We start from the raw sequence: 18,715 nt of genomic DNA, 5'->3' as shown, positions 1-18,715 counted from the left end.
TTCCTCATCCGCGAGCCTGCGTCTCGTGTGTTTACTTGCAGGCATAGCTGCAACGGCAAGTGACCGATTAAGGTGGAGCATAGTTGCATGTTGTAGAACTAAATCTTTGATGAATAGACGTTAGACGACAATGCGTAGCCATAGGAATGAATGCAACATGGCAGTATTATTGAGCGCAATGCGGAAAGATACTATGGACGATTGTCAATTTAGAGTTAACGCGTTGAGCTTTATCTCCAAATGACATATAGCAGATAAATGGAGGAAAAAAAGAAAGGGGAAACAAGGAACTGACAGCTCTCATCTCCGACATTATAGACATGGAGGACAAGTGAAAGTTGTGATAGAATTTCTTGTGTTTGCATCAATTGAATGCAAAGAAATTAGAGTGGGTGATCTCTACTTCATACTTCCTTTGCGTTTCAGTTATTTATTCTCAATTCTTCACTGAGGACCGAGGCCATCTTGCATTTTGAATTGAAATGGCAATTCAAAATTCACCAAACTTCATGCTGTGCAGAGCTTGGATGCTCTTCAAGTTGGCCGGAAGCTTTCAATATAGGCATATTAATTCACATATCAAATTTTCAATCATCATGGACTTGCAGCCTGCAAGCAAGATGTTATACTTCAAAATTTAGCAAGGTTTATACTCATCTTAATTTGACTTTAACGACGTTAATTGGCAAAGTTTTTATAAGCTTGAAAGAAAAGAAGCAAGTACCCATTTCATCACGTTGGATCCTGCATTGCAATTACTTGTGCATGTACAATCTAGCAGACTGGTTATTACAAAGCTCCAATGCATCGCCGCAAACATGAAGAAAGTGGAGCTCCTTGAGAGCTCCTTAGTATCAATACTAAACTCACACTGTGCAAACCGACTGAGATTTCTCGGTGCATGCAGCACTGCTTCTTGAATTGTGATTCTCTGAGGGGAGCGATTAAGGATTTACGGTGCATACATGTATATATTATATATATCTAACCAAAAAAGTGATTACCCACTACATCTTATGTTGGACGAATAATTTACGGAGATTATAGAAAGTGAGTATCAATAGTACTGAACTTGAGATTTCCTCACAATTCAAGACGCAGTACTACATGCACCGGGACGATGAAAGATTTACCTTGCATACATATGTTGTAAATGCTGCATACATGTATATATATCTAACCAAAAAAGTCCATTGCCCGACTTGATCTTCTGTTGGACGAATAATTTATGGAGACAGATTGTGAAGACTGTCACGATTGCTAGCAATTGCGCCATGCATGCATATTGTTTTCTGCAAGCAATTGTAATTAAGAATTCGTATTTGTCAGAACAGTAAATGCTATGTTTCACTTGCGTGGCTTTGCCACGGTCCAGTCATCGGCAGGCGTTCGTAAACGCGCTTTAATACATACAGACGCTATATCGGTGCTGAGAGAGGAGAGAACTGATGCTAAAGCTGATACCGGCTAGAGTATAATGCAATCAAAGTTCAAGTGTAGGCAACTCGTTATTACAAGGAGGTTAATTTGCAGTCGAATCGACTCTCTCCATGTATTGATAAGTAGGTTCCAATTCGGATTGCAAAACTCACCATTGAAATGGCGGAGCAATCACATGCACTTACAAATTCCAAAACAGACTGCCAAACTCCAGTGGCACCCAACCGCCGTGTGATGCTTCAGTCTCGAAATGGCGACGTCTCTCTTGCTTTCAGAAGAAAAAGTGGTTTGTTGTGAGATCGCGCTCCTGGTTCGTTAAAGATCGGCAGTCAGCCAGTCCGATGAATTACGATTAAGAAGCGCACAGCACGTCCTGTAGGCTTTTATATCGGCGTGGAAATCCTTTCGACGCAGCCCCTTGAGAGTGTCGATTGCCTTGGACGTTGAAACACTTCCAAGAACGCCGAGTGTCGGTGGTACCCTTTGGATCCATAGCGCTACCGAGGCGCCTTTTCTTCAACGCTGGCTGTTCATCACTCGCTTTCCGTTGATCGCATTTTTGCTGATCACTCCCTCGCTGATTCCACCCAATATTGGCGTTGGACGCTACATCAACCTTTGCCCTTCTGACCTTCGATTTCAGCTCCTTTCTAGATTTCTCATCCTCCTCAAAGAGGCACCATTCACAGACCCGCTTTGCTTCCGGCAAGGGCTTCGGATACGACCTGCTGCAATATCTGCAATACGGCACGAGTAGTGAGATGATATAGAGAGCTCCAGAAACTAGTATCATTTGCAACTCGCATCGTTCGGATGGCAAAAGGAAAGGTTGCGTGTAGGCTAAAGAGGCTGAGGGAATACAGGCGAAGCGAAACTCAACCTGTGCTGAAAACGTTTGAAACAGCTTTGGCACTGGAACAGTTCCTCCTGAAACCCAACGTCGCCACACATGCTGCACTCTACGCCCAGATGCTGATCTGCAAGAGATGCTTGTTTGCCGCGCATGCTATCTTCGCAGCGCACAAATCCGTCGTCTTGGTGCGAACTAATTGTCATATTGGTCTGATCGTGGATCTGTCGAGAGATTGAATAGCACACCTCGAAATCTTTTAAAGAAGGCGCTGCACTGCTGGGTGTTCGGCGCCCCTGTGTCTTTAGCTGCGCTGCGCAGGTTTTGTTCCCTGGAGGTGCTGCCAAAGTCGCTTCGGCAGTGGTCCTGAAAAGAGTTTTTAACAATGGGCTGGCCACTGGCGAGAAAGCCCACACGCACACGCAGTGAGCAGTCCCAAAAGCTACAAAAGAGGGTGAGGCGCGGGGGCCCGAGGGAGCAACACGTATGGAGCCCGCGCTGAATCCATCGGCGGCACCTGGACGAGACGTCGGGGTGCAATATTCTGCTGATAATGGAGCCTTGATTGCGCAACGCGGTCTGGCGAGAGCCTCGAGACCCAGTATTTACTTGAAAACACCTACAAAATATTTCAACGAGTACGTCTAAAGACTTTCGGATCCGGAAACGAGGTTGAGAAGCAAGGAAGACGCCACGAAAATGGGACGAAAGGCTTGCGTAGGGGCGTGTTTTGCAGATGTAGCGTCGGCCACTTGGATGATGAGGAGGATTGATGCAAAAAGCAGGAGGAGCAGCTACAGGTAGCTATCGATCGGCTGCGTGCAACTTCAAGCATTTTGCATCTCAGGGATTAAATTCTAAGTAAGTGAAGCGTATGGAACAATTTGTTGCATTGTCATCTCCATCTTGACCTTGGAAAGAGAATATGATCATATAATATATAGCCAGCGCACGGATCTTCGATCTGATCAGGGAGCATAGACGTTAGACGTTTGAAAGAGAAACCTGCCATGATGCATCTAGCCAGAGTGGATGAATCCACATATTGCCAACGATTGATTCTCGCCGACCAAACAAAGAAACTCCTGTGGATCTTATCCGGTTTCTTTTCTCGCCCATGATGTGCATTCAGTGCTATTCACCGCAAAATATGCGGTGAAAAATTCCCATCGTGCACACATCTATCCGGATCATCCGACAGCACAACTGCAATTGAATCAGCCAGCTGCTGCCGGGTAGTTCCCCATCTTGCGCATCGACCACAACGACATCGAACTGCCTGGCAAGCTCCTGCTGCTTGCTTGCCCATCCATTGACAGCCCAAAAACTGCAGGGTGAATTTTGCTGCAAAATTGCCCATCCATTGATAACCCAATTTCCAAAAACTGCAACGCACAACAGTGTGTATATATTTGTCAGCTTGCACATTCATCCATAGCTCATCAATCCACCACCCACACCGTCCTGCAGATCCGTCCTTGCTGGGTATATAAAGTTCCATCTTGCACATTCATGCATCCATCCACAGCAAAACCCAGTTCCAATCTTGCACATCGTAAGCGGCGGCATGCAACTGCTCGGCAAGTTGGTTCTAAATCTTTCCGCGTCCAGAACTGCACCAATGGACCAGCTCACCTTCTGAGAAACTCCATAAGACCGAAAAGAGGAATGTAGTCTCCTGCTTGTCTCTACTAGCATCAAACAATAAGAAGAAAGCTCAATCACAACAAAGAATTCAGGCACTGCCCAATTTGATTATCTTTTGAAAAGCCTATGAAAGAAAGTTTTCTCCAATTTTCAAGGAAGATATCTTTTTTCTCTACTGAGGAGATGTTTGGGGGAGGAAGATTGGAGAGATGTGAGGCGTTGGATTTAATCCAATCAATCTCGATCATCTAAATCACTTTCACTAGCCCGGCGCATGGCTACCGTTTCATTTCTCCCCAAACCTCAATTTAGCTGCGAGAATCTTTTTGTTCGGAAGACAATGCACAAGGAACTTTTGACCAATCTCTATATAGCAAAAAAAAGGATTCCCTAGATTATTTACTAGAAAGAAATACACATATCTAGTAAAAGTCCAGACCAGAGAAAGTGAGAGTGTCTCTCTATAGTTTACCTAGATAATATTTCACTATACTAGGAAACAAATTTCTTTACATAGGGATTTCTTAAGAGAATGTTGCTATATGGAGAAATTTTCATTATTTGGTGAAAACAATCACTAAACAATCACTATATACAGAGTCCTTATGAGAAGTTTACTATATAGATACAATTTCACTATATAGAAGCAAAATTTTCTCTATGTAGAGAATTGCCCCCCATAGAATTCACCATATAGGAAAAAAATTCTCTATATAACGAAACAATAGAATGAAATTATTTTAGATAGATATTTAGCCAAATTTTTGACTATGTAAATAAGATTCACTATGTAGTAAAGTCATTCATTGCTTTCAAATGCAATTTCACACAATTAATACAATTTTTATATTTATTGATACAATTGTTTTGTTGTAATACAATTTCACTATGTACTAACAACTAGAAAGAAGAGCAAGAAAAAAAATGTTTGTATTGCATTCCAAATTAAGTGAATCATAATAAAAATTAGTAATGCTATTCAACTCCTAGATGAATGTCATTTAGAGATAATCCTTGTTGTTCAATCTTCTTTACAACTACTTTCTGTTTCTCCAATAGCCAAGATACTAGATCTTCTCTCATAAGTTTCAAATCATACTCCATATTTTTCCTAACATTATTGCCTATATCTCTTCTCAAAGTATTAAAGTTTGTTTTGAGAAGCTTATAGGCATCAAGCTCACTACGAGTACCAAAGTACTTCATCAAAATTGTCTCTTAATCCTCTTGATTAAATTCATGTACCTGACATGCAAAATTACATGAAGGTAGAAGTTACTTAGATTGATATAATTAATTATTTGAATGAAAATTGTTAGAACATATAAAAAGCGTACTTGCACTTTGCTGGAGGATACTTCGTCACAACTCACCTAAATTTGGAATCACGCTCAAAGTCTATTGACAAAACAATTTCATATTGAATATTTAATTCATAAGCACAAGTTAAGCGTTCTATGTTAACAAAGAAAGATAGGTGTTTCCATACTATATATCCTTGATTTCTTCACTCTACTAGAAGCAACATTTGATGAACTATTTTTGCAACATCATCCAACATTTCTACAAACCCAGCAACATGCTCCAATGTGGATGAATTTGGTCCAAATATTTCCTCCTTGCACTATATATCCTTGATTTCTTCACTCTAGTAGAAGCAACATTTGATGAACTATTTCTGCAACAGCATCCAACATTTCTACAAACCTAGCAACATGCTCCAATGTAGATGAATTTGATCCAAATATCTCCTCCTTGTGAACTCTCCACGAAAGTAGCAGAGCTCTCACAACTTCCATGTTCTCCTTTGACCATCCATTGTCAGGACTGAAGTTTCTACCAAGGGAATTGCAGACCATGCGAAGACGTCGGAGTGCTCCTGAGGCTACATTTGCTTGGAGACTGTGCATTATATGACTGACTCTCATAAACATTCTGCCAGGGGAATTGTAGATTGTGCCAAGATGCCGGAGTGCTCCTTAGGCTAGACTCTTGGAGACTATGCATTGTATGACTAACTCTCGTACGCATTCTGCCAGGGGAATAGCTGACCATGCTAAGATGTTGGAGTGCTCCTGAGGCTAGATTGCTTGGAGACTATGCATTGTATGATTAACTCTCGTAAACATTCTACCAGGAGAATTGCAGACCGTGCTAAGATGTTGGAGTGCTCTTGAGGCTAGATTGCTTGGAGACTATGCATTATATGACTAACTCTCGTAAACATTCTACCAGGGGAATTGTAGACCGTGCCAAGATGCCGGAGTGCTCTTGAGCCTAGGAGGAGCCTAGATTATTTGGAGACTATGCATTATATGGCTAACTCTCATAAACATTCTGCCAAGGGAATTGACTCTTCTTTAAAGAGCTTTTGGATTCCAAATTTCAAATAACGTTGAATCAACTTCTGAATCTTGTTCTAGCTTTTAAGCATCAATTATGTCAGAATTTTCATTTTACTGACGCACCTCAACCCACAAATCACCCACCACAAAGTGATGATGAAGAGGAAACCCCCAACATTTACACATCTAGTATTGAAGATGTGGATTATCAAGTCCCACTCATAGATGTGGATTATAAAAGGCAAAGGATCCCCGCAGTTCTGGTAGATGGAGGATCAGGAGTGAACATCCTCTCTAAGGATCTGTTTAAAAAATTTTGTTACAATGAACTCGCACCAGCACCATTTCAGGTTAGAATGGCTGACCAAACGAGGATACAACCTCTTGGAGTACTAAGAGGACAAGAAATTACTATTATGGGACTATCCTTCATAGTTACATTTGTAGTACTTAGGATGGAGGAAAGAGATTGTGCATATTCCATGTTATTGGGGAGACCATGGTTGTTATCCTACTATTTTCCCCATATTTGAAATTGATGTAATCAAAATTATTGATCAGTATACATGCTCAAATCAACAAACATAGCGATCCGACCACAATAGATCAAAACACGGTCGAAAAACAGTCGGAAGCAGATTCTATCAACCACAGTATCACAAATGACAATCATGCCCACCCAAATGACACACTACATGAAGACAATCGAAAATCAGCTGCACAAGCCATCCTTGAAGCTGAAGTTCAATTTGAGGAGCATATGCAAAAGAGGACAGGATGACTTGGAGGAGATGAACCTTGGAGACCCCCACAACCCCAAGACAGTTTTGGTAAGTACAAGTCTCCCTCCACCTTTCAAAATGGCTTTAAAAGACTTATTGACAGAGTATAAGCATCTTTGCTTGGCATTATATTGATATGAAGGGAGTAGACCCTAAGTTCTATCAACACAAAATCAACTTAAAGCAAGATGTCCCAGTGATACATGGAAGGCACAGAATGAATCCCAACTATGCAAAACAAGTTAAAGAGGAGATTGATAAGCTATTGAGAGTTGGTTTTATTTATCCTCTCACCCATGTTACATGGCTTTCACCTATTTTGATTATGCCCAAAAAGAATGAAAAACTCAGAATATGTGTGGACTACAGAAAGCTCAATGCCGCCATCATTACTGACTCTTTTCCTCTACCATTTTGTGATTCCTTACTAGATGTTGTAGCAAGTCATGAAATCTACAATTTTCTTGATGGTTTCAGTGGGTACAACCAAATAAGGATGGCACTTGAAGATAAAGACAAGATAGCATTTGTCACTAAATGGGGAGTATTTGCTTCTAATGTCATGACATTTGGTCTTAAGAATGCTCCTCCAACATTTCAAAAGTATATCTAGGAGGTATTTGCTGAATGTCTTACATCTTTCATGAAAGTCTTTCTTGATGATTTTTCAATATTTGTGGAGAAAGTGAAACACCCGCAACACTTGAGTTTATGCTTTGCCAAGTGTAGAATGGCTGGTCTAAGCGCATTTACTGTGAGTAGAGGAATTCTACTAGGGCACATTATCTCACATGATGGAATGGAAATAGATCCAAACAAAGTTTCAGCCATTCAACATGCCAAACCACCTAAAAACATTAAGCAACTTCAAAGATTTATAGGCCAAACTAAATGGCACTGCATATTTCTTAGATACCTTGCTGACATTTGCTATTTGCTCACAAATCTCACATGGGAAATAGAGCCATACATCTGGGGAGATGCACATCAATATGCTTTTAATATCTTGAAGAAAATGTTGATGATAGCACCTATCCTACAACCCCCTGACTGGACACTTCCATTTGAGGTTTTTGTTGATGCTTCTAATGCAACAATAGATGCAGTACTTATGCAGCAAAAAATACCAAAGTGGTTTAGATCAGTTTAATATGTCATCAAAATCTTAACTAAGCATGAGAGAAACTATGCAGTCACAGAAAGGGAAGCACTTGGAATGATCTATGCATTGAGCAAATTCAGACATTATTTATTGGGCAACAAGGTGCATTTTCAGGTGGATCATCAAGCTCTCATTTACTTAGTGAATAAACTACAACAATTAACAGGAAGATTGGCCAGATGGATGCCTTTGTTGTAGGAATTTGACTATAGCATTGTGCATAGGCCTGGAAAGTAACATGCCATTGCTGATTACTTGAGCAAGTTGCTATCAGGAGAAGCTCCAATAGGCATACTAGATGAACTTCCTGATGTGGGCATTTTTATGGTAAGATGTGAAGAACCACCAAATTGGTATGATAAAATGTTGTTCTTTCTTACTGATGTTTGATCCCTGAAACATTATCTAGGGATCAGATAAAGAAACTTGTTTTATAGAGCAAACCTTTCCTAGTCATTGCTGGTGTTTTGTATAAAAGAGGAATTGACCAGGTAATCAGAAGATGTGTCCAAGATCATGAGCAAAAGCTGTCCTAGCTGAAGCCCATGGAGGACCAGTAAGAGGACACTTTTCTAGAGACATTACAGGTAAGAAGATTTTGCAAGCTGGTATATGGTGGCCCCAAGTTTTAAAAGATGCTCATAATTGGGCCAAAGTATGTTTGCCATGTCAAAGATATGATAGACCACTTGACAGTGATAGGATGCCCCATCAACCAATTCTCCCCTTGGGACCTTTTCAAAAATGGGACTGGATTTTATTGGACCCATCAAACCTCCAGCAAAGTTTCCAGGTAATCAATATATTTTGGGGGCCACTGGCTATTGTACAAAATGGGTTGAAACTGTAGCACTCAAAACATGCAAGGCTAGCATATTTCCTTTATCACAATATTGTCACTAGGTTTGGTGTTCCTATTGAAATAGTGTCAGATAGAGAAACCCATTTCCTCAACAAAACAATCAGGAAGATGACTAAAATGCACATGATGCTGCATAAAAAGTCCATAGCCTATTATCCACAAGCCAATGGGTAGGCTGAGAGCTCTAACAAACTGATGAAAAAGGTCTACAGAAGAACAATTGCTGATCACCCTGAGGATTGGGATCAGCACTTGGATTCAATACTATGGGCACTTAGAACAACATAAAAGGTTGCAATTGGGTTAACACCTTTCAGGTGGTTATATGGTTGTGAAGCAGTAGTACCTATGGAATTTTTGGCAGGTAGCTTGAGAGTGGCAATAGATAATAGATTATCCCCAGAAGATTCCATCAATGCAAGATTCGAACAACTTTTGCAATTGGATGAGGATAGTTCACATACTACTGATATAATTCAGAAAAGGAGGGCAGCATGGATAAATAGAAACATCAAGTTCAAATTGTCCAAAAAAGGTGATTTAGTGTTAATGCTTAACACAAAGTTGGGGAAAATGCCAAGAAATTTCAAGCTCAAATATGATGGTCCCTTCAAGGTGCTTGAAGTTTTTGATCAAGGTACCTTCAAATTAGCTGACCTACATGGGAATGCATTTGACAAACCAATCAATGGTTTCAGGCTCAAACCTTATATTGGACCTGACCCCACTCAAGAAAAGATAAACACAATCTCTCTGAAACCTTACAAAGAGCTCAATCATGATGATATATATGTTTCAGATATTCAAATTGACAAATTTATCTTCATGAGCCTCCGACTGCAATCTGACAAACACAAATGAAACATTTTGTTTCATCTACATAAACATTCACGTATGCTCTAATCCTTACCAGTCCAATCCAATCAGTGATGTAGGTATGCCAAACTTAAACGAAGCACCCACAGTGGTGAGCCTGGCCCCACCGACCATCCGACTACCGTCCGACGATGGAAGATCCGACTCCGACTCTGACACATATATGACGTGCTCACAAGTGGATGAACATCTCCAACTCCAATCCACCCAACACGTGTGACATTACTCATCCCATCTGACCCCACTCTGACTCACATCCAACTCTGACATCCACTTTCGCTTTGCTTCACACAAAAGCGAACAATATGCCTCTGATCCAACTACTATTTTGTCATCTAACACAGCTCCAATGTAGTGAAGAGTCTCCGACAGCGCTCTGACCCTACTCCAACAACAAGGGAATCTGTCTCACGTGCGCTCAATTCTCCATACCAACAGGACAGCCAACGGATGTACACAATATGAATCGAACCCTTGTCGACAAGCCTATTCACTCGGATGAGGCTCACACCTCCACATTAGCCATTCTCCTCGACAAACTCCATCATCAAAATACATCCCGTAGTGCTAAACAAAAGCTGATAAGTAGTCCCTCACACACGCTAAAAACCACTGCTAGTTCGTTGGATGTGCCACTAATGAGCCGTCCATTGCAACACAAGATAAATAGAAGCCTTTCACGAGCCTCCTCTACATAGAGTCTACATATGGCACCCAAACATGGCCATCGCCTCACATTTCCTAGCACATCCGAAGAGCCCGAGCCCAACCTCCAACTCTTGAGCATAGCAGTGCTCCTTGATGCAGCCATGGCTCCTAAGCGATATCTCATCCCTGCTCAGAAAAGACCACACCAAATCCCAACCATGGAGAAGATTGTCGACATACCCAATCCGGAGGAAACAGAATCTGATGATGAATCACCACTTCCACCGCAGAAAAAGCAAATGCTCACAACAAGCTTCGCAAATTTTAAGGTATCATTGGACTTGTCAAAGCATCAAAAATGGCTGAAAAATATTGTCTTATTGCAGTACGCAAGCCTTCTTTGTATGTCATGGAAAGCTTCCCCACATGCTCTCGCACAATACGAAAGTTTCCAATGCATTGGAGGCATGCTCGCTAGAAATATCATGCTTTCCCTTGAGATCCAACCATGAATGAGGAGGTTGTCTACAAAAAAGATGTCGACTCCGACATGCAGAAGGAGTTTGGGCCCTCGAAGACACAAAAGAACTACTTTTTCATCAATAATGTGCAAGATTTGAGGAGACGACAACAATTTGTGTGGTATCTTGAATGGATGTAACTACTTGTCAAGACTAATACTATGAGCAGAGATTCCTATACTCCCTCAGTGTGGCTAAGAAGGGAACCAACATTTCATGGGCTCATCTACTACACTCTCGACTGATGAGTGAAATTGCCAAAAAAGACTTGAGCGCCTCCAATGCTCATTCAAAGATAGGGTCAGTCATTGCAGCATTATTCGAATTTGCTACCCAAATGGATGCAAAGGGCTCAGAGGAAGTCCAACAATACAGTGAAGACTGCAGAAAGGCAAAGTACGAGAAAAGGCTCTAAGAGGACAAAGCAAAGAGGGACATGATGCAAGCATTGAAAGATGCCGAATACTCAAAGGAGGAAGCCACTATGGTTGTCTACGTCCAATCCTTGGTCGAACAATTGTGGGATATGCCTCTTATAGGAGAAGAGTTGTTAGCCACACCAGTAGAGTCAAAATCTTCCAAGAAGATCAAGTTAAATCTTCGATCGAATTCTATGCTTCAAAAACCAAAAAACTAGAGCAAACCAAAAGATAACATTGCTAGCATACTCCTTACAATGCCTTCTAGGAGCTTTTTTGAACCGTTCTCCCCTATTCACAGCATGGTGGTATCAGAGCCTGGAATCTAGCAAGAAGATTTAGTAGTGTGTTTTCTGTTTGCGAGCAGATTGTGAGAGATGGCCCAGCCCGCAAGACTGCGAATCCCACCATTCGGCGAAAGCAAAAAGTTGGAAGGCTCTAACTATCCACTCTGGAAGTTCAAGATGAAGACCATCCTAAGTGCATATGAGCTTTGGGACACTGCTACTGGGGTGGACGTGAGGCCGGTTGCAAGATGTGGGGTGGACGTGAGGCTAGATCTAGCCAATGAAGGACAACAGATAGTACCAACTGCAGATGAGATTCTTGCGTGGACAAGAAGAAATGCAGATGCACTGTGTTCTATTGTCTGCGGTGTGAGTGATTCCGTCATGGCATTAATTCAACATATCACCACAGCGAAGGAGGCATGGACGGTCTTGAAAAATAAGTACGAGACCACAAATCAGACACGGATTTAGAATCTGGAGACTCAACTCGCGAACAAGAAATTGTTTGAGTCTGAACCGGCAGAGAAGTTCATCACCAAGGTGAAGAACCTGCGCAATTAGATGATTGCGATTGGCATCACCATCACTAGCGAGAATCTAGCACGAAGGTGTATACGGATTCTCCCACCAAAGTACGATGGTCTTGTTATGGCGCTAAATACGTAGAACAAAAATCCGCCCCTCAACTTTGAGGATTTCAGCGCGATGCTTCTGGAGGAGGAGATGCGTCAGAAGACGAGGATTGGAGAAGATTCGACTTTCTATGCTAGATCAAAGAAAGGTAAGGGTAAGGACTCTGGTAACCCATCTTCTTTTGATGATAAAAAGAGAAAGAAGAAGATCAAGTGCTTCTATTGCAACAAGGCAGGGCACAAGCAGAATGAGTGCCAAAAGAAAATTGCAGATGAGAAGAACGGAGTAAAGAAAGAGTCCAGCAACAGCACGTAGGCAGCACCAGTAGAGCTGTTCGTAGCAATTGAGGAGATTTGTACAGAGGCAGTTCATGTTCCTGCACATGAACCTTGGATCATTGATAGTGGTGCATCGCGCCACATGACCAGTCGGAAGGATTGGTATACCTCTCTACAACCGGTAGGGAATGACATCCTGGTAGCAGTCAGCAATGATGCAAAATGTCCAGCAAAAGGAAAAGGTATGATTGCTCTCAAGTCAGATGGAGTTGTAAAACAATTGTCCGATGTTCTTTATGTGCCAGATATCAAGAGGAACTTGTTGTCCATTTTTGTGATCACGGATTGGGACCTCAAAGTTCAATTTGATAAGAATGGTGCACAGATCTTGGATCTTCAAGGGAAGGTCGTTGGTAAATGTACACGGTGCAACAACATTTACGAACTCTCAGCTTTCAGTGCTCGAGTGGATGTGAAGAACACTAAGTTGTGGCATGAGAGGTTTGGTCATCTAAACCTTAGTTCTTTGAAGGAGATGTATAAAAGTGGAATGATTGCAGACCTAGCAGAAATTTCCGATCTGCCCGATGTATGTGAAGCTTGCATGATGGGCAAGCAGCATCGGCATCCTTTTCCTAAAGAGGCCAGCAGGGCAAAGGCTCCTCTAGAGCTCATTCACACGGACCTCTGCGGAAAGATGGAGACAGAAGCTTTGGGTGGTTCCTACTACTTCATGACACTGATCGATGACTACAGTAGAAGGATATGGATATACTTCCTGAAGATCAAAGACGAGGCTTTTAGTAGGTTCAAGGAATGGCATGTAATGGTCGAGAAAGAAACGGGGAGGAAGGTGAAGAAGTTGAGATCAGACAGAGATGGAGAGTTCACATCAACTGAATTCAAAAGTTACTACAAAAGTCATGGAATCAAGAGGCAGAAACCCCCGCCACATACATCATAGCAAAATGGAGTAGCAGAACGCAAGATGCACGTCATCTGCGAAATGGGCTGCAGTATGATGAAAGGGAAAGATTTGCCAAAGACTTTCTGGGCTGAAGCATGTAACATTGCAGTTTACATCCTGAATCGTAGCTACACAAAGGTTGTGAATGGGATGACTCCACTGCAAGCCTTTTCTGGTAAGAAACCTTCAGCTACACATTTCAGAGTTTTTGGATTTTGGATGTGACTGTTTTGTGCATGTCCCTGATGCCACTAGGACCAAATGGGAACCGAAGAGCCGGAAGTGTAGTTTTTTGGGCTACAGTGAAGAGGCGAAAGTTGGAGGAGGATGCTTCCTTCCCAGACAACCAAGACCAGGGTATCCATCCAGTACTACCACTAGTAGCAGACCGAACTCCCCCAACGGTGCTTGGGAGGATTCAAGACAAAGAAGATGAAGAAGAGCCTGCAAAACCACAACAGCAACGGCCATTCCCAAAGTGGGTAAAGCAGCTTTTGGATGGCAGAGAACCTCCAGCCATTGAGGAGGAACCATCCGAACACCACCGGTCCAAGAGATTAGAGGAGCAGAGAAGGGCGCGGGAACACTTGGTCAACTATGGTTTGATGACAAAAGTGATCCGTGCTGATGAACCCAAGTGTCTTGAAGAGGCACAGGGCAATGATAGGTGGATGGAGGCTATGCAGTCAGAGTATGGCTCCATAATGAAGAACAACACTTGGGACCTTGTGGATTGACAACCAAAACGCAAGGTAATCGGAACCAAGTGGGTGTACAAGACCAAGTACAAGTCCGATGGCACATTGGATAAGTATAAGGCTCGGCTCATGGCAAAAGGATTTGCACAGATACATGGTTTTGATTATCAAGATACTTTTGCACCCACAACTCGACTAACCATAATTCGTAGTGTTTTGGCTTTCGCTGCCCAGGGGACTTGCAGGCATCCCCAAAATAGAAGCTGAAGAGTCTGACTACAGAAGGAGTATAGGCCAACATGGAGCCAAAACATGCACTTAGAGTTTTCGAACTATGTTGATGAACAAAGGACGATTTAGCTGTAGCTAAGGTAGCAAGTACAGGAATCAACAGAGGACAAGAAGGCTGGGCATGAATACATGCTAAAGCAAGCTGACATGTAGAGAAAGCTACAAGCCACACAGTTGGAGCTTGAGGAAGTCAAGAGGGAGTATGCACAGTATAGAACTATGCAAGAGAAATAAGTCTCCAAACTCACTGCCTAGGTGAGAATCCAAAAAGAATTCCTACCTACTGTCATGACTTCGTTGGAAGAAATGAAGGCAGAGTTTTTCCTATAGTTGGATCAAATGGGTACAGCCCATTCTGACTTGAACATTGAGAATCTGTTACTCAACAAATGGATAAATGCCTTAGAAGGGGTTGATAAAAAACTCAGGGAAACGGTAGAGGAGGTTGATGGCATTTTCTTAAGCTCCTCTAATCTCATAGATATGAAGACACAGCTAGCCAAGACATCTCAAGACCTATGGTCCAATCATAAGAAATGCTTGTTTGTTATTGCACAGTGACCTTATGAGGCATTTGCATCTGATGCTTACGCCTCTATGAGATCATGGTAGAGGAATTCGAAACCCTCAACGCTATAGCACAGAGTGCCAAAAAGAATCAGGTGCCACTAGATGCTGAGACAGAAATTTTAGAGTTGACAATAGATCCTGGGAGGCCAGATGAAATAGAGCAAGGCCACTCCACACAGTTGTCTACAAAGCATGCGACTTTCAAGGGTAAAAAATATCAGAATATAGAATTCATAGCTACTCCCAACCAGGCCTTAGCTACTCCCAACCAGGCCTTAGCCCCTACTGCAAATTTTGAAGAGGTAGAGACAAAAATTGAGGAGGAACCCGAGCTGAATGACACCTATAGGGAAGACACAAAGAAAGCAGACCCAAATGCTGCCAAGGCAGCAATAATATATCTAAACTCAACCCACACCATCAAGGTCCACCTAATGGACTATTTCCAGTAAGGGTTCGAGTCTTCCACTTTTTTGCAAAAAATTTTACCACCGGGAGTGTAGGTGTTGACCTCTCCCCCCACATGGACTTCACCCAAGGCGGGTTAGTACACCCCTAGTAAAGGGAAGCTACATTAGTAAGTAGTGGATAATTTTGTAGCTATAGGGACAGTTATAACTATACCTAATAGCTAGTAGTAGTGGCCTTATCCACCACATCATGTTTTGAGCTATTTCTGTTTCTGACTGTTACCCAAGTGAAGTCGGATAATGTTATAAGCTGATCTTCATCTCTTGTATCAAGGTTGTTGTTGTGATATTCTAGAACAACATTTCTACTATATACACAGTTATCTCAGTTCTTTGTATGTTTTGAGTTACGTTTTTATCTTCTCGACATTATTCAGACTTACGTCTGTGACCCTGGCACTTCCATTGCTAGGTGTGGATATGTGTAGGTGTTTTCCAGTCTTTTGGAGACACCACTAACAAAGCTCTTCTATCGTAGGGTATGTGGGTTCTTGTGTCATCAAGGGCACAGTGCCATATCAGTTAATTTGCGTGCCAGTTGTACCACATGGGCAAGGATAGCATCGGGTGCAGATGTGTGTGCGAGCATGAACACATTGATGTGCTCAAAGGAGCCCACTTTGGGATAGCAAGTGGGCATTTTTCCATCGATGTTATGATACGTAAGGTGCTACAGGTTGGCCTTTGGTGGCCAACTCTCTTCGGAGATGCACCTAAATTTGTCATGTGGTGCAATCCATGCCAATGTGTGCAAATCCCACATAAAGCGGACATGATGCCTCTAATGAGAATAGTGACCGATAAGCCCCTTGAGAAATGAGGCATAGATTTTATTGGACTGATGAGCCCAATAGCTAAAGGAACAGGGGCCAGATACATTATCTTGGCCACAGATTATTTCACCAAATGGGTGGAAGGAAGATCCACAAGGAAAGCCGATGCCAGATCCATCACTAAGTTCTTATATGAGCAAGTCATCACATGGTTTGGGTGTCCATTAGAACTGGTCAGGGACCGAGGAACTCATTTCCTCAATGAAACTATAGCGATCATGACTAGTGAATTCATGATTATACATAGAAATTCCATGCCATATCATCCCAAGGCAAACGGCCTGGCTAAGAGCTCGAACAAAACATGCTGCAAGATTATAACTTGCACGGCCTCTTGGTGAAGTTGGTAGGTCCTTTAATATTCCTTTTAAATTTGATAAAGAGTTTTTGGCTAGTCCCACCTTTTGTGAAGGGGTTAAGGAGACATGAAGAAATACTATGGTGGGAAGTGATGATACCCATTTTCGATGGGATACTACCATTTGTGTGGTGGTTCTTTTTGCCAAAGAGTGGGAAAAGCATATCATGATTATCAAAGCACCAAACTCTTTGCCTTGTCCATGTCCCTATTAACCTCCTTTGTCCTACTACTCAGCCTGCTCTTGCTGTTGCCCCTTCCCCTGCTCGACCTATTTTTGTTCCTCGTCTTGTGCACTTGGCCACGGCACTCTCTCGGACATTAGTTTGTGATGGAGCATACATAGGTGGGGGACAAGCTTGCAATGGGTTTGCACCCTATTGATGACTCTGAGTTGGTTCTCGAAAGCATTTTTCAAAAATTGTGAACCAGTCAACAAGGAGCTAGTCCTCCATTACCTTAATGAGACTTGGCCTATATACTAGCAGGGCACATATCCCATGCTTTCCTTAAGGTCAATGAACTCTTAAAAAAATTGACATGTTGTCTTCAACCCTTCATCCATTGATCTATCGATGAGATAACCCTATGAATATGGGTAAATTCTCGCCTCAAAGAATGTGTCACAGCATTTAGCATCCGCCATCTTCTTAGGGTCAAACCTCTTGCTTCATCTGAAATGCCCTTTGTAGAACCTCTAAAGTAATCCTAACATATATGTCATTGATGAAAGGCTATGATTGTTCTCATCATATGAATCTAGAATCTATTCGACCAGCTTCTCATCGTGTATGTAGATTCCAGTCTGCGGCCTGTAATACCTATGTTGTGGCCAGTGCTAGCTTGAGGGTTTTGAATGGATTTTTGACATTCCTCGGTCCACTCAAAGACTACTAACATCTTGTACAATGGCCAGGCTATGTCTGCGAGATGTCTGCATAGAATAGAATGAACCTTCAATAGTAGCCCGTGTGGCCGGTACACCATTGCATGCCCTTGGCATTTGTGGAGGGTGGTAATTCTAGGATGAGCTTGATCTTGTTTTAGTCCATAGAGATACCATTCTTGGACACTACCTGGGCGAGATTCATGCTGCGTTTGACCCAAAATTGGCACTTAAGGGGATTCAAGGATATATAATACATCCAACACCTTTCTAAGACCGATTTCAGGTATCTCAAGTGATCAGAGGTCACACGTATGTCATCCACAAAGACTTCCATGAAGTCCCTTAGGTAGTCCTTGCAGATGGTGATCATCAACCATTGGAAGGTGGCGGGCACATAGGTAAGCCCAAATATCATTACTCTGGCTACATACACACCCCATTCAGTTGTGAAGGCCATTTTGTGTTGATCATGTGGAGCGATGGACAGCTAATTGTGAGGTAGTGGGCCAAACTCCAGAGCATTAGTGGACATATGGGCAGAGCTTTAGCGGGTATAGGTAGGGGAGAGGCAATGATTTAGTGAGCTGTGAGAGATGGGATGGGTACCATTTTATAGGGGAGGATAGGATGGTCGAGGAGTTGGGGGAAGTGAGACGTCAAGGGGGAAGTGAGGGAGGCATAGAGCCCGCACTACGAGGGGATAAAACGAGGACTTTTAAAAGGGTTGCGTAGTGAGGTAAAGTAAGAAGGGGGTACTAGGGGTATTAGTGTTTTAAAAGGGATTTTTAAGTTAAGGAAAAAAGGGGGGAGGGGCGCGGGGGTTGTTTAGGAAAAATAGGGAATAGGTAGGGAGTGCAAAAGTAGGGAATTCTTTGAAGCAATTAAA

The 18,715-nt window shown here is 42.4% G+C and overlaps 1 protein-coding gene across 1 annotated transcript; it reads right to left on the bottom strand.

Moving 5' to 3' along the window:
- Positions 1 to 1,470: 1,470 nt before the first annotated feature.
- On the bottom strand, positions 1,471 to 3,791 carry LOC147899654 (uncharacterized). Its single transcript, XM_087377774.1, has 3 exons — positions 3,433 to 3,791; positions 2,321 to 2,869; positions 1,471 to 2,177 (listed from the first exon to the last, which is right to left on the bottom strand). The coding sequence occupies exons 1-3, from the start codon at positions 3,789 to 3,791 to the stop codon at positions 1,793 to 1,795; spliced, it is 1,293 nt and encodes a 430-aa protein (XP_087233900.1). The 3' UTR covers positions 1,471 to 1,792.
- Positions 3,792 to 18,715: the final 14,924 nt, after the last annotated feature.

Source organism: Dipteris shenzhenensis, chromosome 8, assembly GCF_047967505.1.
Source record: "Dipteris shenzhenensis isolate YYH24624 ecotype China chromosome 8, Dip_SZ_1.0, whole genome shotgun sequence".
In the NCBI taxonomy this organism is placed as follows: Eukaryota; Viridiplantae; Streptophyta; class Polypodiopsida; order Gleicheniales; family Dipteridaceae; genus Dipteris; species Dipteris shenzhenensis.
Note: the sequence above shows the minus strand (reverse complement) of the source record. Positions and strands in the feature narration are given on the sequence as shown.

Bases quoted from the DNA above. Each gene is read 5' to 3' on its own strand.
- LOC147899654 (XM_087377774.1), bottom strand. From the start codon at position 3,791: ATGGAACTTTATATACCCAGCAAGGACGGATCTGCAGGACGGTGTGGG. The intron at 2,870-3,432 runs GTGAATAGCACT...GGCTCTCGCCAG, and splicing joins TTTTCACCGCATATTTTGCG to ACCGCGTTGCGCAATCAAGG. The intron at 2,178-2,320 runs GTTGAGTTTCGC...GCCGTATTGCAG, and splicing joins TTCAAACGTTTTCAGCACAG to ATATTGCAGCAGGTCGTATC.